The following is a 16,865-nucleotide window of genomic DNA, read 5'->3' as shown; positions in this document are numbered from 1 at the left end:
TTGGCAAACATTTCTATACAAAAACAGATCCTTAAATAATATCTGCAAGGTCAACTGTGAACCCAGACCAACGCAAAGGGGCGAAGAGCACTCTTCAATATTAACTCATATAGCTGAGGCATTTACAAGAAAAGAGAAAGTGCAAAGGCTGCTCTACATTTTTACAAGCTATAAGGAACTAAGGATCAAATCATCATCCATTTCAATTACGAACTGATTCATTGAATATGCTAAATCTATTCAGATGAAATCAGTGATTGTCTCAATCGTTAAAAAAATGCTATACTCCCTTGCAGTAAGTGGAGGTCTGAATGATGTTGTGGAGCCACTAGGAAGGCACAAGGGCTGCAGATTTTTATGACAAAACCTCTCTAGAAGTCCTCGTCTCCTCAACAACTATGGAAAGCTAAATAAAACTCTTGAAAACCAAGTAGCAAACTGATATCTCATTCTTCCTGCAACACGCGGAACAAGATGATTCTTGCTGCATTCATGGGGTAAAATCGGCTTCTGTAGTGGAGAAAGAATCATCCCCAGCGATGCAATACATCCTTTTCTTCTCTTCCTCCCACATTAGAACTTCCCGTACATACCTAAATGCTTCATCAACAGATGTACGTTCAAGTGCCCTGGTTGGCCAGACAAAAAGCTTTCTGCCTGTGATTGAAGCATATAGCTGTTTGAACTTAACAGCAACATAATAGTATGCCTGATTTGCCAGGGCTTGATTATTTTGCCGATGTTTGAAAGGTCTAAAGTCATGAAACCAATCACAGACTGTCAAAGGAACTTGGTTGATTTTATCCTCAAAGGTATCATATTTATTTAGGAGGAGCACGAAAGCAGCATCCTCGAAACTCCTATGTTTAACTAAACTCTCAAATACATCTCTGCTTGCCAACATTTTATTTTCTGAGGTACCATCTCGGGTCGATGCCTGTTCATAGTCACTCAAGGACACACAGAAGACTACCACTTTGACATCTTCAAACATTTCAAGCCATTTACCACTATCATGGACTCCTTTCGAGCTGATACGGATCAATTGATACCTGATGTAAGACAAACAGAAGAAAGCAGATTGTCACTGAGGGGCAATGAGTTCAAGTCGAATTTTATCAAAACCATTTAGCTATGCAAAAAGAGTTACTTGGTCCAAGGAGGTTGGCTTTCTAACTCCTCGCCGTAGATCTCGGACATGGGGCTGTGATCATCAAATGAGAATTCAAGAGAAGCAAGTCCATTGCTAGGAGTCACCCCTTCAGAATATAAAATGTCCTTTTCTGAAGGTTCATACTCATTACTAGATATTTCGATGGCCTGGCAAAAGTAAGATCACATATTGACTAGCAGAGGAAAAGCTAAAGTCTTCCAGAAAAGTATCTAGTGAGCAATTACAGAACCAAAAATAAAAAAAACTACAGAACCCCTTAAATATCAATATTTTTTTTGACAATCCTTAAAAATATCAATATCACTGACAATGAAATAGCATAAAGTTGGGAGCGCATTAGATTGGAAGACAATCTCTAGAAAAACATACTTTAACAACCATTTCAAACCTAAATAGCCTTTTTAGATATGTAATACTTTCTTTGACGAGGACTCGGAGTTGTTTAGCTCATTGTCCATGCAATTCAGTGTTTATGCTTAGATAATGCAGGCCCATATATTTTCATTTGTCAATCCAATTTAAAACTGCACTCTCTCACTTCAGAATTAGTTTATGGTGCTTCTGCAATACCACATACTGCGTCGACTACAACACTTCAGCAAAGATGCAGCACTATTAAAACAAACAGACTTGAGATTGCTGTTTGCCTTGTTGGTATAAAAGCATTTAAACTTTTTCAGTAATGACAATAATGTAAAGGGTTGTTTGGTAGGACTCTTAGGAGTTATAATACATGTATAAAACTCAACATTTGTTATACATTGTTTAGTTGTCTTTTTCTTACCCGCATAAAATTCGGTACAACATACACCGCTTGGTACTATTTTTCCTTATTCACATAAATAATACCTGCATAAGTTGTGCAAGAATCTATATATTATTTTATGCAGGATTGAATATCAAATAAGAATGTGGGTGTTAGTACTGGTACTTGGATTAAACTATTAAAATGACAAGGATATCCATCTAAATAATATCTTCTTTCTCCTGCAAAACAAACTTTTATTTTGTATAAAAAGCAAACTCATTAAATTATAAATGGTATATTCCCAACAAACCAGATATCCAATAAGAAATAATCCCTACATTACAATCTTTGTATTACAAATCCCTGCATTATAGTTCCAGCATTTCAGCCATTTTACTTGCACCTACTTTTTTGAGAAGTAAAAGTGATGTAGCACAGAATATTTGGTGGCAATCTAGGTTATATAGAAATGAGGGCATGTTTGAAGAAATCTATATTAGAGACTATCCGGTAAACATAGAGATGCTAGGAAGACAAATTTTCTTCTCTCTGCGCCTACAACAACTGACACATGGTACACTAACGGCTCCCATGGAGCTAACCTGTATGTGCTTCAAATACACCACCGAAAAACCAGAAATACAGGAAGCATAAAGCCTATGATCAGTCACTAGAGCTAGTAGTTATATATACAGTAGTTTGTAGCTAACTCCTCTTACAAAACCAGATTAATTACTGATAAATTAAGTATGGACCAAATCACTCAAGAGGCCAATGGAGCAAGTTATCATCTAACATGATAAAGGCTATAAGACCTCAGTGCAATGGGTCATATTAAGCCATGTTCACTTAATGCCATAATAAAATGTGAAGCTGTTACCATTGTCAAAAAATATGTGCAGTAAAAACCATGACCTTGACATAACCTGTTTACTGAAGTGTGTTTTTTGTGCGTGTGTGTGTTAACTCATTGACTCCATAATGTCAGGTAATGTTAACCTCATTATTAAATGGTAACACATCTGGACCTTCTTGTGAAATGTCATCCTGACTTGTTTGACATTATAAATAGTAGTGATAGCTATAATAAAATTGTCAAATTTCTTTGGCAAGTAACTATTAAATTCAATAATACTGTAAGATTCTGATGCTATTAAATTATTAATAATAACAAATGATGTATTATCAACTTCCTGTCCTCATGATAAATCAAGTAAATAAACATCAACCAAAATAAATTATGTAGCTAACAACTACTTGTCATATATTGATTTTGTTAATTTGTGCTTTGTAACTTGATTTAGCACAAACTACTTCTAGTTGATAATTCAGCAATTTGAAACTAGATGTACTAATACCAGAAAACTTATAAATGAAGTATTCGCCTTTCAATTTTCTTCATCATGCCAAATGATTCATTTACATCATAGATTTGAATGTGATTCTCATTGCATGCTTACAAATATTTTAACAGTGTTTACTCATTTTGACCCAAATGCGTCTAACATATATTTAACACCTTATTTCACGTCCAATTTAAGTTTTGTGTCTCATTTTATGGAAACAGACAGTTAAATCATAGTATTAAAGTATTAAACAAGGTATACCTGGTCCAGGAAATATTTAGCAGTATCAGGAAGAAAATTCAGTTCACCCCTCCTCTTGTATGTTTCCTGGATGGCAGGGTCTCTCCAGACCTCGTCTACAACTGGAGCATATTCACGCGTAGCAGCAGGAAAGAAAGCATCCAAATCTCCCATAGCTATTATTTCCAGTAACCAATCAGAAAAATGTTTTACTCTTTGATTGATTGAGTAGATGCAGCACCTGCTCCCATCAGTTCCCGTTTCACCTGAATTTATTTTACAGTATCCACCACAACAACAAATATTTAGATACTGCCCACATGATATATATCCATCAAAGAGAGGATGTCCTTTGTGCGTATACACAGTTATATAAATTTACATGCATGTGTATGAGTGTGTATTTATATATCTGTAAATATAGAGAGGGAAGGGGTCAGTGAAACCGTGTATATTTTATAGTAATGTTTCCTCAAAACACTAGACAACCAAAGTTGAAAGGGTAATAGGATAATTCATTTAATGGCTTGCGTTAGGAACATGCTAATTTACTAACCCCTTTGAAGATTCTGAAAAATCACCATGTAGGTTCTATTGGTCAACCTATGACGAGCCAACTTTGACATTAAATAAAGGCCATATCCCATCCTTTAAGAAAATAACAAGGATGAAATATATAGAAAGAGACACTCAAACCCAGTCTGTCTAACGTGTAGACTTCACAGTGAAATCAGAAAGGAAGCAAACTTAAATTTTCTGATCATCAGCATGCACCTGTAGCCTATAGGAAAATGCTTTTCTGCATGGGCCCTTCTTCTAGTAGTCATTTCTAACACAATGCTTTTAACATTTTGCTTCGTTGATTATTAAAAGTAGCTATGCTTCGCAGGCCTTTATTTTGTCAACTCAAAAGAAAAGTAGGATTACGAGAAATCTAGTATCGGTTCAACTCAAGTCGGGTGAAAATCAATGAGGAAGAAGTGAGTAGAATACCTGGTGATAGATTTTCTATCTCCAAATCAGAAGTTTTATTATCCATCAAGGCCTCCTCCTCAAAGTGCTCTCGCCCCTCCAGTAAGACACTCAGGTATCTATAGATGTTTCTTTGAATGATAAGCTTGACATTCTGTACCTCATCTACTGTGAATTTGCTTTTGGATATAAACTTCACCTGTTGTATTGGAATAAGTGGTGGAATACAATTGATTAAGAAATAACCATGGAAAAAGATTACAAGGTCTGTCAAAAGTAGCAAATGGGCAGTTTCCAGATTCAAACATGGAAGTTATGCAGGGAAATGACATAACCAACTTAATCTTTTTGAAAATATAACCATTAACCAAGGATGATTGGTCTGTGTTCTGCTAGAATGACAATGTTTCCTAGCTAGTTTTTTTTTATGACATGGGAACCCGCAGCTGCTACCCTTTGGGTGCGCACAGGGTAAACCCAACTCCTGTGCAATAGCTCGCAAACCACACAGGAGAGGTAACCCCCACTAGGCAAGCCCCGTGCGACGAGCTCGACCCAGAAGGCAAATCCCCTGCTGTCGTAGGCAGGGGTTTTCGAACCTGAGGCCTCCATTATGAAAGCCCCCATGCTCAACCAACTGAGCCACCCTTGCGGGTGTTTCCTAGCTAGTAATCCGGATGATCCACCAAGATTATCTGAAGCGTTGAAACAAATATCTCAAAAGAAATCAACCAGAGCAATTTACCAAGTAAGAATTAGCACTTTTTGTTTGAATTTCGGATTGAAAGGAAAAGAGCCAATTTCTGTGTGTATATTCAACAAGTTTTTAGTCTCAGAAACTTAATGACATGAATGAAGATAAATGCAATTACCAACTTGTAATATGATCAAAAGTAGTAGTACTAATTTTCGCTTCAAAAGGAAGGAACAAGAATAGAGAATCCACAGTTTTAAGCTTTCTTCTTAAATAGGCTATCAGATATATTGTGAGTAATGAAGAAAGGCCCTCGCTTAAAGAGCATCATAGAAAACTGCTAGCTTCTTATTCAAAGAATTTGCCACCAACTTATCTGAAAAATCGAAGATATATAATTATGTACACAGACCTGCTTAAAAATGGTGCTTGTCCCGGATCCTTCCAACCCAAACAACAAAAGTTTCTGTACTCTACCATGCTCCAAATACTCAGGTATAGATCCACCTGAAAAAGCAGTTGCATCTTCTTTTGGCCCGTGAATATTTCCAGGTGGAACAGGCAATGAAAACAATGAACAAATGAAACGAGTAGATGCCTGCCTAACAAAAAGTACAGCTGTAACTAATTAAAATGTAAACATAAATCATTTAAAAAGGGTCATAATGGCCCTCAATTGGAAATATTTACTTAAAAGGATTACGAGAGAACCTTTCCCCATATGTTTCCTCTAATTTTATTTTGACCTTCTTCCTCGTAGGATCCATCATCATATAGCCAAAAGTGAGTACCTCGTTGACACTGAACTTTGGCTAACTGAGAAAAGAGGAAAAGATTTTAGCACAGGTAGCTAGGTTTGTTCAGTCTTTTTTTTTTTTTTTTTTTTTTTTTTTTTGAGAAGGTAACAACTGTTTTATATATCCAGAAAAAAACTGCACCAAGTTAATGCAGTCCAAAGTAATTACAAAATGCAATAGATCAGTCTCCTATTCCTTTGGTTCACAAGGTTCCTATAACATCTACAAATGATTCATGATCTTCCATATATTCATGTTTTACACCAAAAATAAAACAAAACTAAGCACTTCATCTTCAAGTTCTGGATGGAGCTACATTTGTTTTCAAAGCATCTTTGATTCCTTTCCTTCCGCGCTGTCCACCAAATACAAGCAGGGACAATTTTCCATCTTTCCTTCTCTGTAGCTAGGCTACTGTAGCTATTCCAATCCTCTAAAGTCTCCAGAATACTTCTAGGCATTACCCACATAAGTCCTTTCAGGTTGATGAAGATTCTCCACAGCTGAGTTGTGGTTTTGCGGTGTAAAAAAAGATGATTGATTGTCTCTGCCTCCTCTCCACATAGAAAGCATGTTGAACACAGATCTATATTCCTTTTTGTTAAATTTTCCTTAGTTAGCACTGCATTTCTAGCTAGTAGCCAAGTAAAGCATGCTACTTTATAGGGGATTCTGACCTTCCAAATCAGTTTCCACGGCTAACAGTCAATCTGATTGTTTGAGACATTGTATTTTCTGTAAGCTCCTTTGACAGTGCAAGTACCTTGGCTATTACTTGACCATAGTACACAGTCTTCAGATGTGGAAACACCTTTGAACTGTTCCAAAGTGTGATAGAATCCTGTTAATCTGTCAATCTCCCAGTCATTAAGCAACCTCCTGTAGCTCAATCTCCAACCTTGGATGTCCCATACCTCTCCAACAGTTCAATTTTGTTGCTGACACAAATTATAAATATCTGGAAATAAATCCTTCAATGATCTTTGCCCTAAGCCCCTAACCAATTGTCTTCCCAGAAAGATATCCTCCCACCATTTCCTACTTTAAAATAAGAGTTGCTCTTGAACTTTGGCCAAAGATTCCTGATTGATTTCCAAACGCTAACACCATAGGGGCTGACTACTGGCTTTGTCATCCAATTTCCCTCCATGCCATATTTCTGACTGATAACATATTTCCACAAGGACTGTTCATTTGAGACAAATCTCCACAACCACTTCATCATGAGACTGTAATTCTGAATTTTCATATTTCTGATTCCCAAGCCCCCATCCTTCTTGCTGACAGTAAGTACATCCCATTTAACCAGATGGAATTTTTTAGAATCACAGTTGCCTTGCCACAAGAAGTTTCTTCTTAGAGCGTCCATTCTTTTCACTACACTTACAGGAACTGAAAAAGTAGACATCATATAAGTTGGCAAAGCATCTAACACACTATTTATTAGTGTCAATCTACCCCCCAAAGACAGGTATTGACTCTTCCAATTCACCAGCTTCTTCTCGCATTTTTCCAAGACAGTATTCCATAGCTCCTTGGACTTGCTCTTTGCCCCCAGTGGCATACCCAAGTATATTGTGGGAAGCTCACCAACTTTTCCTCCAAGTATTCGAGCGAACATATTTATATTTGTTACCTCATTAACAGGATATAAGAAACTCTTATTCCAATTGATGTGTAACCCAGAAATAGCTTCGAACAAAATAAATATTACCCTCAGAATTTTCAATTGTTCAATATCCGCATCACAGAATATCAGAGTGTCGTCGGCACACTGTAGATAAGATATTTCCAAGTTATCACCAGACCTGGTAGAAACGTTGAAGCCCTTTATCCAGCTGTTTGTTTGAGCAGTCTTCAGCATATCATTAAGATCTTCCATTGCAATGATAAACAAAAAAGGGGATAGAGGGTCACCCTGTCTTAGGCCTCTTTGAGAAGAAAAAAAAAACCTGCTGAGCCAGGAGCAATTCTTCCTTACTCCCTGCCCCCCTTAGTTGATTGCAATACTTCTTCAAGTGGGCTACGGGGTCACCATGACCATCGTACTTCTCAAATTTCGGAGTCTTGAACCCAAGAGGTAGATGAACGTTGGGGAACATGCACAAATCTCTGAATGAGACGCTTTTCTGACCTCCCAGCCCTTGCATGTTCCTTACACTTTGCTCTAGACTCTTCATTTTCCTGGCCATTTCTTCCTGTTCCTCGTTCTTAGCAGTTTTCTCGATCTCGACCGGGGAACTATCTTTTTTGAAAGGGGTTATATGAGTCTGAGACTTTAAAAGTCAATTCAGGAGAATAATATTGATCGTGGTGACCTTGGTATGGAGGCTCATTGTTGGACTTTTGTACCAATGTTGGTTGAGGGACCGTAGTAGTTCGTACAGTGGGGACGAAAAGTGGGTTATTTCTGAGGGGTGCATTTGGAGAGCGAACAGTGTTGGATATGTTAACATTCAGACCAAACCCTGAAGGAAAAAGTGGATCACTTATCGGGGTTTCAGTGGGAATTGACAGTCACATCCGGGAATCCAGGGATTGAAGATGGTGGAGCTTGCCCATTCATCCAGGCATGGTACATGTCAGCCATTTGTTGTCTCAACATGCTTACTTCCTCTGTTGATTCATGTGAAACCAACTGACCTCGATGTTCTTCATTTTCTGAATCGTTTCCATCTTTATGGGCCATTATGCCTTTTCCTTTTAACCTTGTGTTGTATGGGCGAGGAGCCAGTTTAGCCACAAACCAACCACCTATTAGCTATCTTTTAAAACAAGGACAACAAGTTAGGGTTTAGCATTTTGCAGATATTAATCACACGTTGTATGCCATGCAACCTAAAATTAGTCCATATCTAAAATGAGCTTCGGAAGGCTTTCCTGCTTCATCCCAGCTTTTGGGTGAGTTCATTTCAACACTTCTCTTATTTTGTTTCATTTATTTTTTTGGTGATGTTAGGAGCATTTCGATCAAACCCATTAAGGGCTGCCTACGTATCATGTTGAACATGAATCAGATCATGACGTAGATCAGGCAAATATTTAAGCTATTTTTCTTAAAAAAAAAAAAAAAAAAATCTTTTTCATTTTTTTTAACAAGGACTGAAAAGAAAAATACATACAGGAAGCAAACAAAAAGACAGACTCAAACAGGACTGATGACGACATAGACACTGACTAAAACCGTAGTAAACTCTAAAGACAAGACAAAAAATGCAGCAAATGAAAATAAGAATAAAAAGACATGTTGACTGCATTGGCACTTTCATCCCATGCTCCCCTTATGGTGACTCTGAATTTAGCTGACCTCCTAAATCCTATGTTGCTCGGACTCTTCAAAAATGGACACGGGTGCGTGTCGGATCCTCCAAAAGTAGTGCATTTTTGAAGGATCCGACATGGTTGCGGCATCATTTTTGGAGAGTCCAAGCAACATTGCCTAAATCCACATATATATCCTGCAACACGGTGGTAAGGGGTTGGGCAAAGGTAGGCATTTGAGATTCAAAGTGCTTATAGCCCAATCTTTTGTGATTCGAGCCAACTTGGGAAGAGCGGATGGCCAAACAACGAACCTTGCCTCGAGCAGACCCAAACTTATACTCTAATTCTTCTATCTTCAACCCACGGGCGGCGGCCTCCTCTCTTGCCTGTCGCAAGCGAGTGGCAACCTCCTCTTTCTCCTTTTGGTCACGCACGGCAACTAACTCTAGTTCCTCTTGCAGTTTTTCCTTTTCACGAATCAATTGGGACATATTAAAGCCTACATTCTGGAAAGCCAAGTTTCTTTTCGCCATTTCCAATTCTGCTTGAAGCCGAGCTTGTGAGCGTACCCAATCATCTTTCTCTCTTTCAAAGTCGAACTCGAGTTGTTGCTGGTGCAAGTCCTCTTCAAGGATGCTCGACTTTTCTTCCAGTTTTTGTTGAACAATTTCAGCATGCTTCGCTATTTGCGCTCCCTTAGTTGTGGCAAGTTTAAGTTTCCCTTCGAGCGTAGCCTCAACAGTAGCTGTTTTCATCTTTTCTTTAGCAATTTCTACATCTTGTTGCTCAATCATTGCCCTAGCATGCTCCAAATGTGTGTTCAAAGTCTAAACAGTGGACTAGTAATATCTCTCAACGTCAAGCCGGCTTGCTTGATTCTGATCTCAATCTCGGCTTCTCGGGCGACTACCCCCTTCCTTGATCTTTCTGACATTATTTTAGGGGGGGTTGATTGTGAAACCATGCTAAATACCATTCGTCCACCTACTTTCTGTCACGATCCCCCGCGTGTTGCTAAAGCTAGATAGTATACATCCTCCCACACTTTAAAGATTTCGGTTGCCGAGAGGGATGTCGTGGCAGAAATCATACATAAACCCTCGCATGTCTTCAACACGGGGTATACTCTGGTGTCGACCAAGCTGTCTCATGACTCTGAGTGGCACGTAAGGTTGTACGCCTCGAAGTCCCATCGAGATGATAAAAGGTCGGAAACAAGACATGTATATCACCTCTTTCGAAGGGAACCAATGATAGTTCCACACAATTTTATCAGCAATTAGTCCTTTAAGATGTTTTATCCAGGCTCCAATGCCCACTGGGGACACTATGAGTTCGACAAAGAAAGGAGACAGAGGCCGAGAGATGATCAGTCAAGGCCGTCACCCATGTTTATGATGTTAGACAAGACCGCAGGACTTTTGCGGACACGGTACGAAAATATGGGAAGTTACGCGCGAGGAAAAATACATAAACGTTTGGGATTCCTGCCGAGTCTCATGAAGGTTGCTCCATGAAGGGATTTGATTGAAGCCTTAGTTCAGTTTTGGGATCCAATGAACAACGTTTTTCGCTTTGCTGATTTTGAGCTCTCCCCTACTTTTGAGGAAATACGAGCATTCATGGGACAAGGTAAAAACCTTCACCGAGGAGAGCCCATGGTACCCATGGGTACCACAAAACATGGGAAGAGCGTGTTTGGAATCTCAAACGTTTATGTACTTCTCCTCGCCCGTAACTTCCCATATTTTCGTACCATGTCCGCAAAAGTCCTGGGGTCTTGACTAACATCATAAACATAGGTGACGGCCCAGATTGATCATCTTTCGGTCTCTTGTCGCCTTTCTTTGTCGAGCTCATGGTGTCCCCAGTGGGCATTGGAGCCTCGATAAAACATCTTAAAGGACTAACTGCTGATAAAATTGTGTGGAATTATCACTGGTTCCCCTCGAAAGAGGTGATATACATGTCTTTTCCGACCTTTTATCTTCGACGGGGACTTCGAGGCGCGCATGCACCACGTGCCACTCAGAGTCATGAGACAGCTTGGTCGACGCCAGAGTATACCCCGTCTTTAAGATATGCGAGGGTTTATGTATGAGTTCTGCCACGACATCCCTCTCAGGCAATCTGAAATCTTTAAAGTGTGGGGAGGATGTATACTATCTAGCTTTAGCAACATGGTGTAAGATCGTGACAGAGGTGAGGTGGACGAATGGTATTTAGCATGGTTTCACAATCATGTTGTGTAGAAATTCCAAATGAACCCAACCATTATCCAGGCAAACCATCTTCGCTTCTTTGATGTGCAATATTTCCAAAAACCTTCTGCTACAATATGTTTGGGTATCGTGGGCTCTTCTCGATGAAGGTTTTTACTGTCCCATGAAAGCTCCTATTTCCTCAAAAGTGGGAGAGAGCTCAAAATCAGCAAAGCGAAAAACGTTGTTCATCGGATCCCAAAACTGAACTATGGCTTCAATCAAATCCCTTCATGGAGCAACCTTCATGAGACTCGGCAGGAATCCGAAACGTTTATGTACTTTTCCTCGCCCGTAACTTCCCATATTTTCGTACCATGTCCGCAAAAGTCCTGTGGTCTTGTTTAACATCATAAACATGTGTGACGGCCTTTACAGATCATTTTTCGGCCTCCGTCTCCTTTCTTTGTCGAACTCATAGTGTACCCAGTAGGCATTGGAGCTTGGATAAAACATCTTACAGGACTAATTGCTGATAAAATTGTGTGGAACTATCATTGGTTCCCCTCGAAAGAGGTGATATACATGTCTTCTTTCCGACCTTTTATCATCTCGATGGGACTTCAAGGCTTACAACCTTACGTGCCACTCAGAGTCATGAGACAGCTTGGTCGACACTAGAGTATACCCCGTGTTGAAGATATGCGAGGGTTTATGTATGAGTTCTGCCACGACATCCCTCTCAGGCAATCTGAAATCTTTAAAGTGTGGGGAGGATGTATACTATCTAGCTTTAGCAACATGGTGGGGGATCGTGACAAAGGTGAGGTGGACGAATGGTATTTAGCATGGTTTCACAATCAACCCCCCCTTAAAATAATGTCAGAAAGATCAAGGAAGGGGGCAGTCGACCGAGAAGCCGAGATTGAGATCAGAATCAAGTAAGCCCGGCTTGAAGTTGAGAGAGATTACCGGTCCACCGTTCAGACTTCGAACACACATTCGGAGCATGCTAGGGCAATGATTGAGCAACAAGATGTAGAAATTGCTAAAGAAAAGACCAAAACAGCTACTGTTGAGGCTACGCTCAAAGGGAAACTTAAACTTGCCACAACTAAGGGAGCACAACTAGCGAAGCATGCTGAAATTGTTCAACAAAAACTGGAAGAAAAGTCAAGTATCCTTGAAGAGGACTTGCACCAGCAACAACTCAAGTTTGACCAGCAAAGAGAGAATTTGAAAGAGAGAAAGATGATTGGGCACGCTCACAAGCTCGGCTTCAGGCAGAATTGGAAATGACGAAAAGAAACTTGGCTTTCCAGAATGTAGGCTTTAATATGTCCCAATTCGTGAAAAGGAAAATCTGTGAGAAGAACTAGAGCTAGTTGCCATGCGTGACCAAAGGGAGAAAGAGGAGGTCGCCACTCGTTTGCGACAGGAAAGAGAGGAGGCCGCTGCCCCTGAGTTGAAGATAGAAGAATTAAAGTATAAGTTTAGGTCTGCTCGAGGCAAGGTTCGTTGTTCGGCCATCCACTCTTCACAAGTTGGCTCAGATTACAAAAGATTGGGCTATAAGCACTTTGAATCTCAGATGCCTACCTTTGGCCAACACCTCCCCACCGCGTTGCAGGATATATATGTGGATTTAGGAGGTCAGCTAAATTCAGAGTCACCATGAGGGGAACATGAGATGAAAGTGCCGATGCAGTCAACATGTCTTTATTCTTATTTTCATTTGCTGCATTTTTAGTCTTTTCTTTAGAGTTTACTACGGTTTTAGTCAGTGTTTATGTCGTCCTCAGTCCTGTTTGAGTGTCGTTTCGTATGCTTCCCGTATGTATTTTTCTTTTGAGTCCTTGTAAAAAAAATGAAAATCAATGAAATTTTTTTTGTTTTTTTAAGAAAAATAGCCCAAATATGTGCCTGAACTACGTCATGATTTGATTCATGTTCAACATGATACGTAGGCAACCCTTAATGGGTTCGATCAAAATGCTCTTACCATCACCAAAAGAATAAATGAAACAAAATAAAAGAAGTGTTGAAATGAATTCACCCAAAAGCTGGGATGAAGCAGGAGAGCCTTCCGAAGCTCATTTTAGATATGAACTAACTTTAGTTGCATGGCATACAATGTGTGATTAATATCTGCAAAATGCTAAACCCTAACTTGTTGTCCTTGTTTTAAAAGATCGCTAAAAGGTGGTTGGTTTGTGGCTAAACTGGCTCCTCACCCATACAACACAAGGTTAAAGAAAAGGGATAATGCCCATATAGATGGAAACGAGTCAGAAAATGAAGAACCCCGAGGTCAGCTGGTTTCATATGAATCGGCATCAGCAGAGGAAGTAAGGATGTTGAGACAACAAATGGCTGACATGTACCAAGCCTAGATAAATGGGCAAGGTCCGCCATCATTTGACACCATCATTTCTATAATTTTTATCTCAATTGATTTCCAGAATGCAATGTGAACACAGGATTTCAGTATTGAACATTTCGAAGCCACTACTCAGGGTCGCTATATTGGAATATTTGTTTGAGCAAAATTAATTAGTATATAATCTACTTCATTGCATTCTTCAAGATGGAAAATGTTGATACACCTATAAAAGATGAGGCCTAGCTTTGCTAATACAATGAGAGAGAGGGCAGGGCTAAAATAGGTTCAAATTCTCGCAGCCTCTCTAGCTTTCTGAGACAACTAAACAGATGCTAAATGAACTGTATCACGTAAAGTTGCAGGCCTGTAGCTTCCATGTGTCGTAACAGTCCATTAACTGACACATTCCTAAACCTTCATTCAACTACAGCATTCTTCACGCATGCACATAATTCTCCTGTGCAATACACCAATAGAATCTCACATGCATCAGAATGATCAAAGCTGGCTACCAGCAAGATCTATTCTGATAATCATACGTCAAGCTCCGTGCCTCAGAAAATAAGCGATAACAAATAAATAAATTTAGAAACTTATACAAACTATAGAAACAACAATAATAAGATCTGCTGAACACTCAATTTCAGAATCTCTAATCAACAAGGAACATGACTATGGCTAAAAACATGAAATCCATGATAGAATGATTCATGAACTAACTTCATAGAGTATTTCTGAACATACATTAAAATTTCAAATAGAATTGAATATCCAATCACATGCTCAAATGGAGCGAACACATGCACCATAAAATTCTGAATAATCCAACATTTGAATTTACTTTACCTTCAGAACCCTGAGCTCAACCTTTGCAATCTCACGGCCATTGATGAACACTTTTGTATTTCCTTTACTAGCATCAATCTGAAGCTTACCACCCACATTCAGTTTTGAACTTATTATCCTATCTGGCTTCTCTCCCTCCTATAAGAAAACATGCCAAATGAATTACCAGCAAATTCCACAAATCAATCACATATGTAGTACCTATGCAAATTCACAAAACCACAATAAAAGATGCTCACCTTTCCCCAAAGCCCCGAATCCTTGTCATACCAATACTTTCCAGGTCTCAACTTTTGCGGTGGCATTGCACATCCAAGCACCTCAGCTAGTTCTTCCTCCCGCAATGGCCTTCCATTGACCCACACCTGCTCAGGTTGAATTTGGTTCGCCAAGCACTCACTCTCCGCCTTCATTATCTGCTTGACTTCCAATGGACTGCAAACTTTCGCCAGCAAACGTGAACACTTACCCAATTTCTCTCTGTTAACCTCATTTATAGGCTCTCCTATGCATCCCACACATTTTCTACCCTCTGGCATTGAGCCCATAGCCTTAAGCAAACAGTTTCTACAGTACCTAGCACCACACACAATGCAATCCTCCCTCCCCCTTAACCTACTATTCTTCCCACACCTACTACAGACCCGAGTCCTAACCTTAACCCCTAAACTATCATTTTTTCCATCTTTCTCCCTTACCGGTGATGATTTACCATCAACATCATCAGACCGCGGTGAATTATACTCATTTCTATCAACCTCACCATATTGATCATTATCATGTTCATATTCATTCCCAGCACTTTCATCCGTATTAACAACCGGAACATTACCTATTTGGAAAAAAAAATTCAAAGTTGTAGAAAACATAAATTGGTTAGCATTTGATATTTTAAATTCATGTCTAAATATGATTTATAGTCAAATTTATATAGGAATAAGTTTTCCTATTTTGAGTTAATATATATATATATATATATATATATATATATATATATATATATATATATATAGTGGAGAATTATTGAGTTTATAAATAAATATTTTCAAAAATAGACACACAGCGTACAGGGGTTTTGCTAGCTATTTTCATACAGTGTAAAAATTATTGAGTTTATTATAGTAAATATTTTCCTTCATTACCACTATTATCTGAGCTGGAATTGATGCGTAGCTTTGAAGTCGAACACGAACTTCCACTTGTGCTACTGTTTTTCTTCATGTGCAGAGCAAATTTGGAATGAAGAGAGGGTACTTTACGGAATTTAGGAGGTTTAGGGAGGGTAGTTTTGGAAGAAGAGAGTACTGGATCAATTACTGGAACAGGAAAATCTACAGGAGGACCTTTATACTCAACTGCGATTGAGTAGTCGAGTTGTTCTTCGTCCGGTAACGGAGCTCCGGCAGGCAACATTCTCCGGAGTAGGTCTTGCCACGCGTCAGGATTTGAATCAGCAAATGGCTCAGTCATGTGGAAAGTAAATTCAATGTGGGATTTGAAGAGTGTTGTGAAATGTAAATGGTGACATGGTTATTGTTTAGGTTTGATGTTGGTGTGTAACTGAAAATGGGCCTTTTCAACAATTAAACAGATGAACTGGGAAAGGAAGCAAAGGACGGTGGCCAGGTAGGCGTTTGTTTTGAAAATTAAAAGTGTGAAATATTATTAAAGTGGTAAAAGCCTCCTGCGTGCTTTGTGCGCGTCGGTTATTAGTAAAGACTCTCTCTCAAAATATTTAACAATATCGTTTTGAGTAACAACTAATCCGGATTCTCCGAAGATTTTCATTTCATTTTGGGATAAAGGGGTCTTTATCAAAGCCAATTCTCAAAAAAGCTACTCGCTCCGGTTTACATTTACACACTCCTTAAAGCAAATACTGCTCCCTGTGGATAAAAACAAAAATGTCTACTTAGTTATTTGCACACTTCTTAAAAAAATACTAACTTCTAGGAAAAAAATAGATAATTTGACTAAACTATCCCCAATTAAATAGGTATTGAGATTTGACCACATAATACTTAGTAGGGCAAATCTGGAAACATAAGGTTAATTGTTTCTTGATTTGACAGGTGGACACTCTTTTTGATCCGGAGGAAGTAACTTCTAGGCAAAAAAAAGGTAATTTGATTAATTTTCCCTGATTAAATAGGTATTGAGATTTGATTACTTGACACTTAATAAGGGTAAATCAGGAAAA

General features: G+C 39.0%; 1 protein-coding gene across 1 annotated transcript; it reads right to left on the bottom strand.

Annotated features, from left to right (window-relative positions):
* Positions 1–73: 73 nt before the first annotated feature.
* On the bottom strand, positions 74–16,369 carry LOC132056177 (extra-large guanine nucleotide-binding protein 3-like). Its single transcript, XM_059448259.1, has 9 exons — positions 15,808–16,369; positions 14,905–15,497; positions 14,666–14,803; positions 5,886–5,990; positions 5,587–5,772; positions 4,502–4,679; positions 3,530–3,774; positions 1,151–1,320; positions 74–1,052 (listed from the first exon to the last, which is right to left on the bottom strand). The coding sequence occupies exons 1-9, from the start codon at positions 16,133–16,135 to the stop codon at positions 491–493; spliced, it is 2,505 nt and encodes an 834-aa protein (XP_059304242.1). The 5' UTR covers positions 16,136–16,369; the 3' UTR covers positions 74–490.
* Between the last annotated feature and the right edge of the window lie 496 nt (positions 16,370–16,865).

The sequence above is a fragment of the Lycium ferocissimum genome, chromosome 5, assembly GCF_029784015.1.
Source record: "Lycium ferocissimum isolate CSIRO_LF1 chromosome 5, AGI_CSIRO_Lferr_CH_V1, whole genome shotgun sequence".
NCBI classification, from domain to species: Eukaryota; Viridiplantae; Streptophyta; class Magnoliopsida; order Solanales; family Solanaceae; genus Lycium; species Lycium ferocissimum.
Note: the sequence above shows the minus strand (reverse complement) of the source record. Positions and strands in the feature narration are given on the sequence as shown.

Bases quoted from the DNA above. Each gene is read 5' to 3' on its own strand.
- LOC132056177 (XM_059448259.1), bottom strand. From the start codon at position 16,135: ATGACTGAGCCATTTGCTGATTCAAATCCTGACGCGTGGCAAGACCTA. The intron at 14,804-14,904 runs GTGAGCATCTTT...GTTTTCTTATAG, and splicing joins ATTCGGGGCTTTGGGGAAAG to GAGGGAGAGAAGCCAGATAG. The intron at 1,321-3,529 runs GTATACCTTGTT...TACTTTTGCCAG, and splicing joins CTAAATATTTCCTGGACCAG to GCCATCGAAATATCTAGTAA.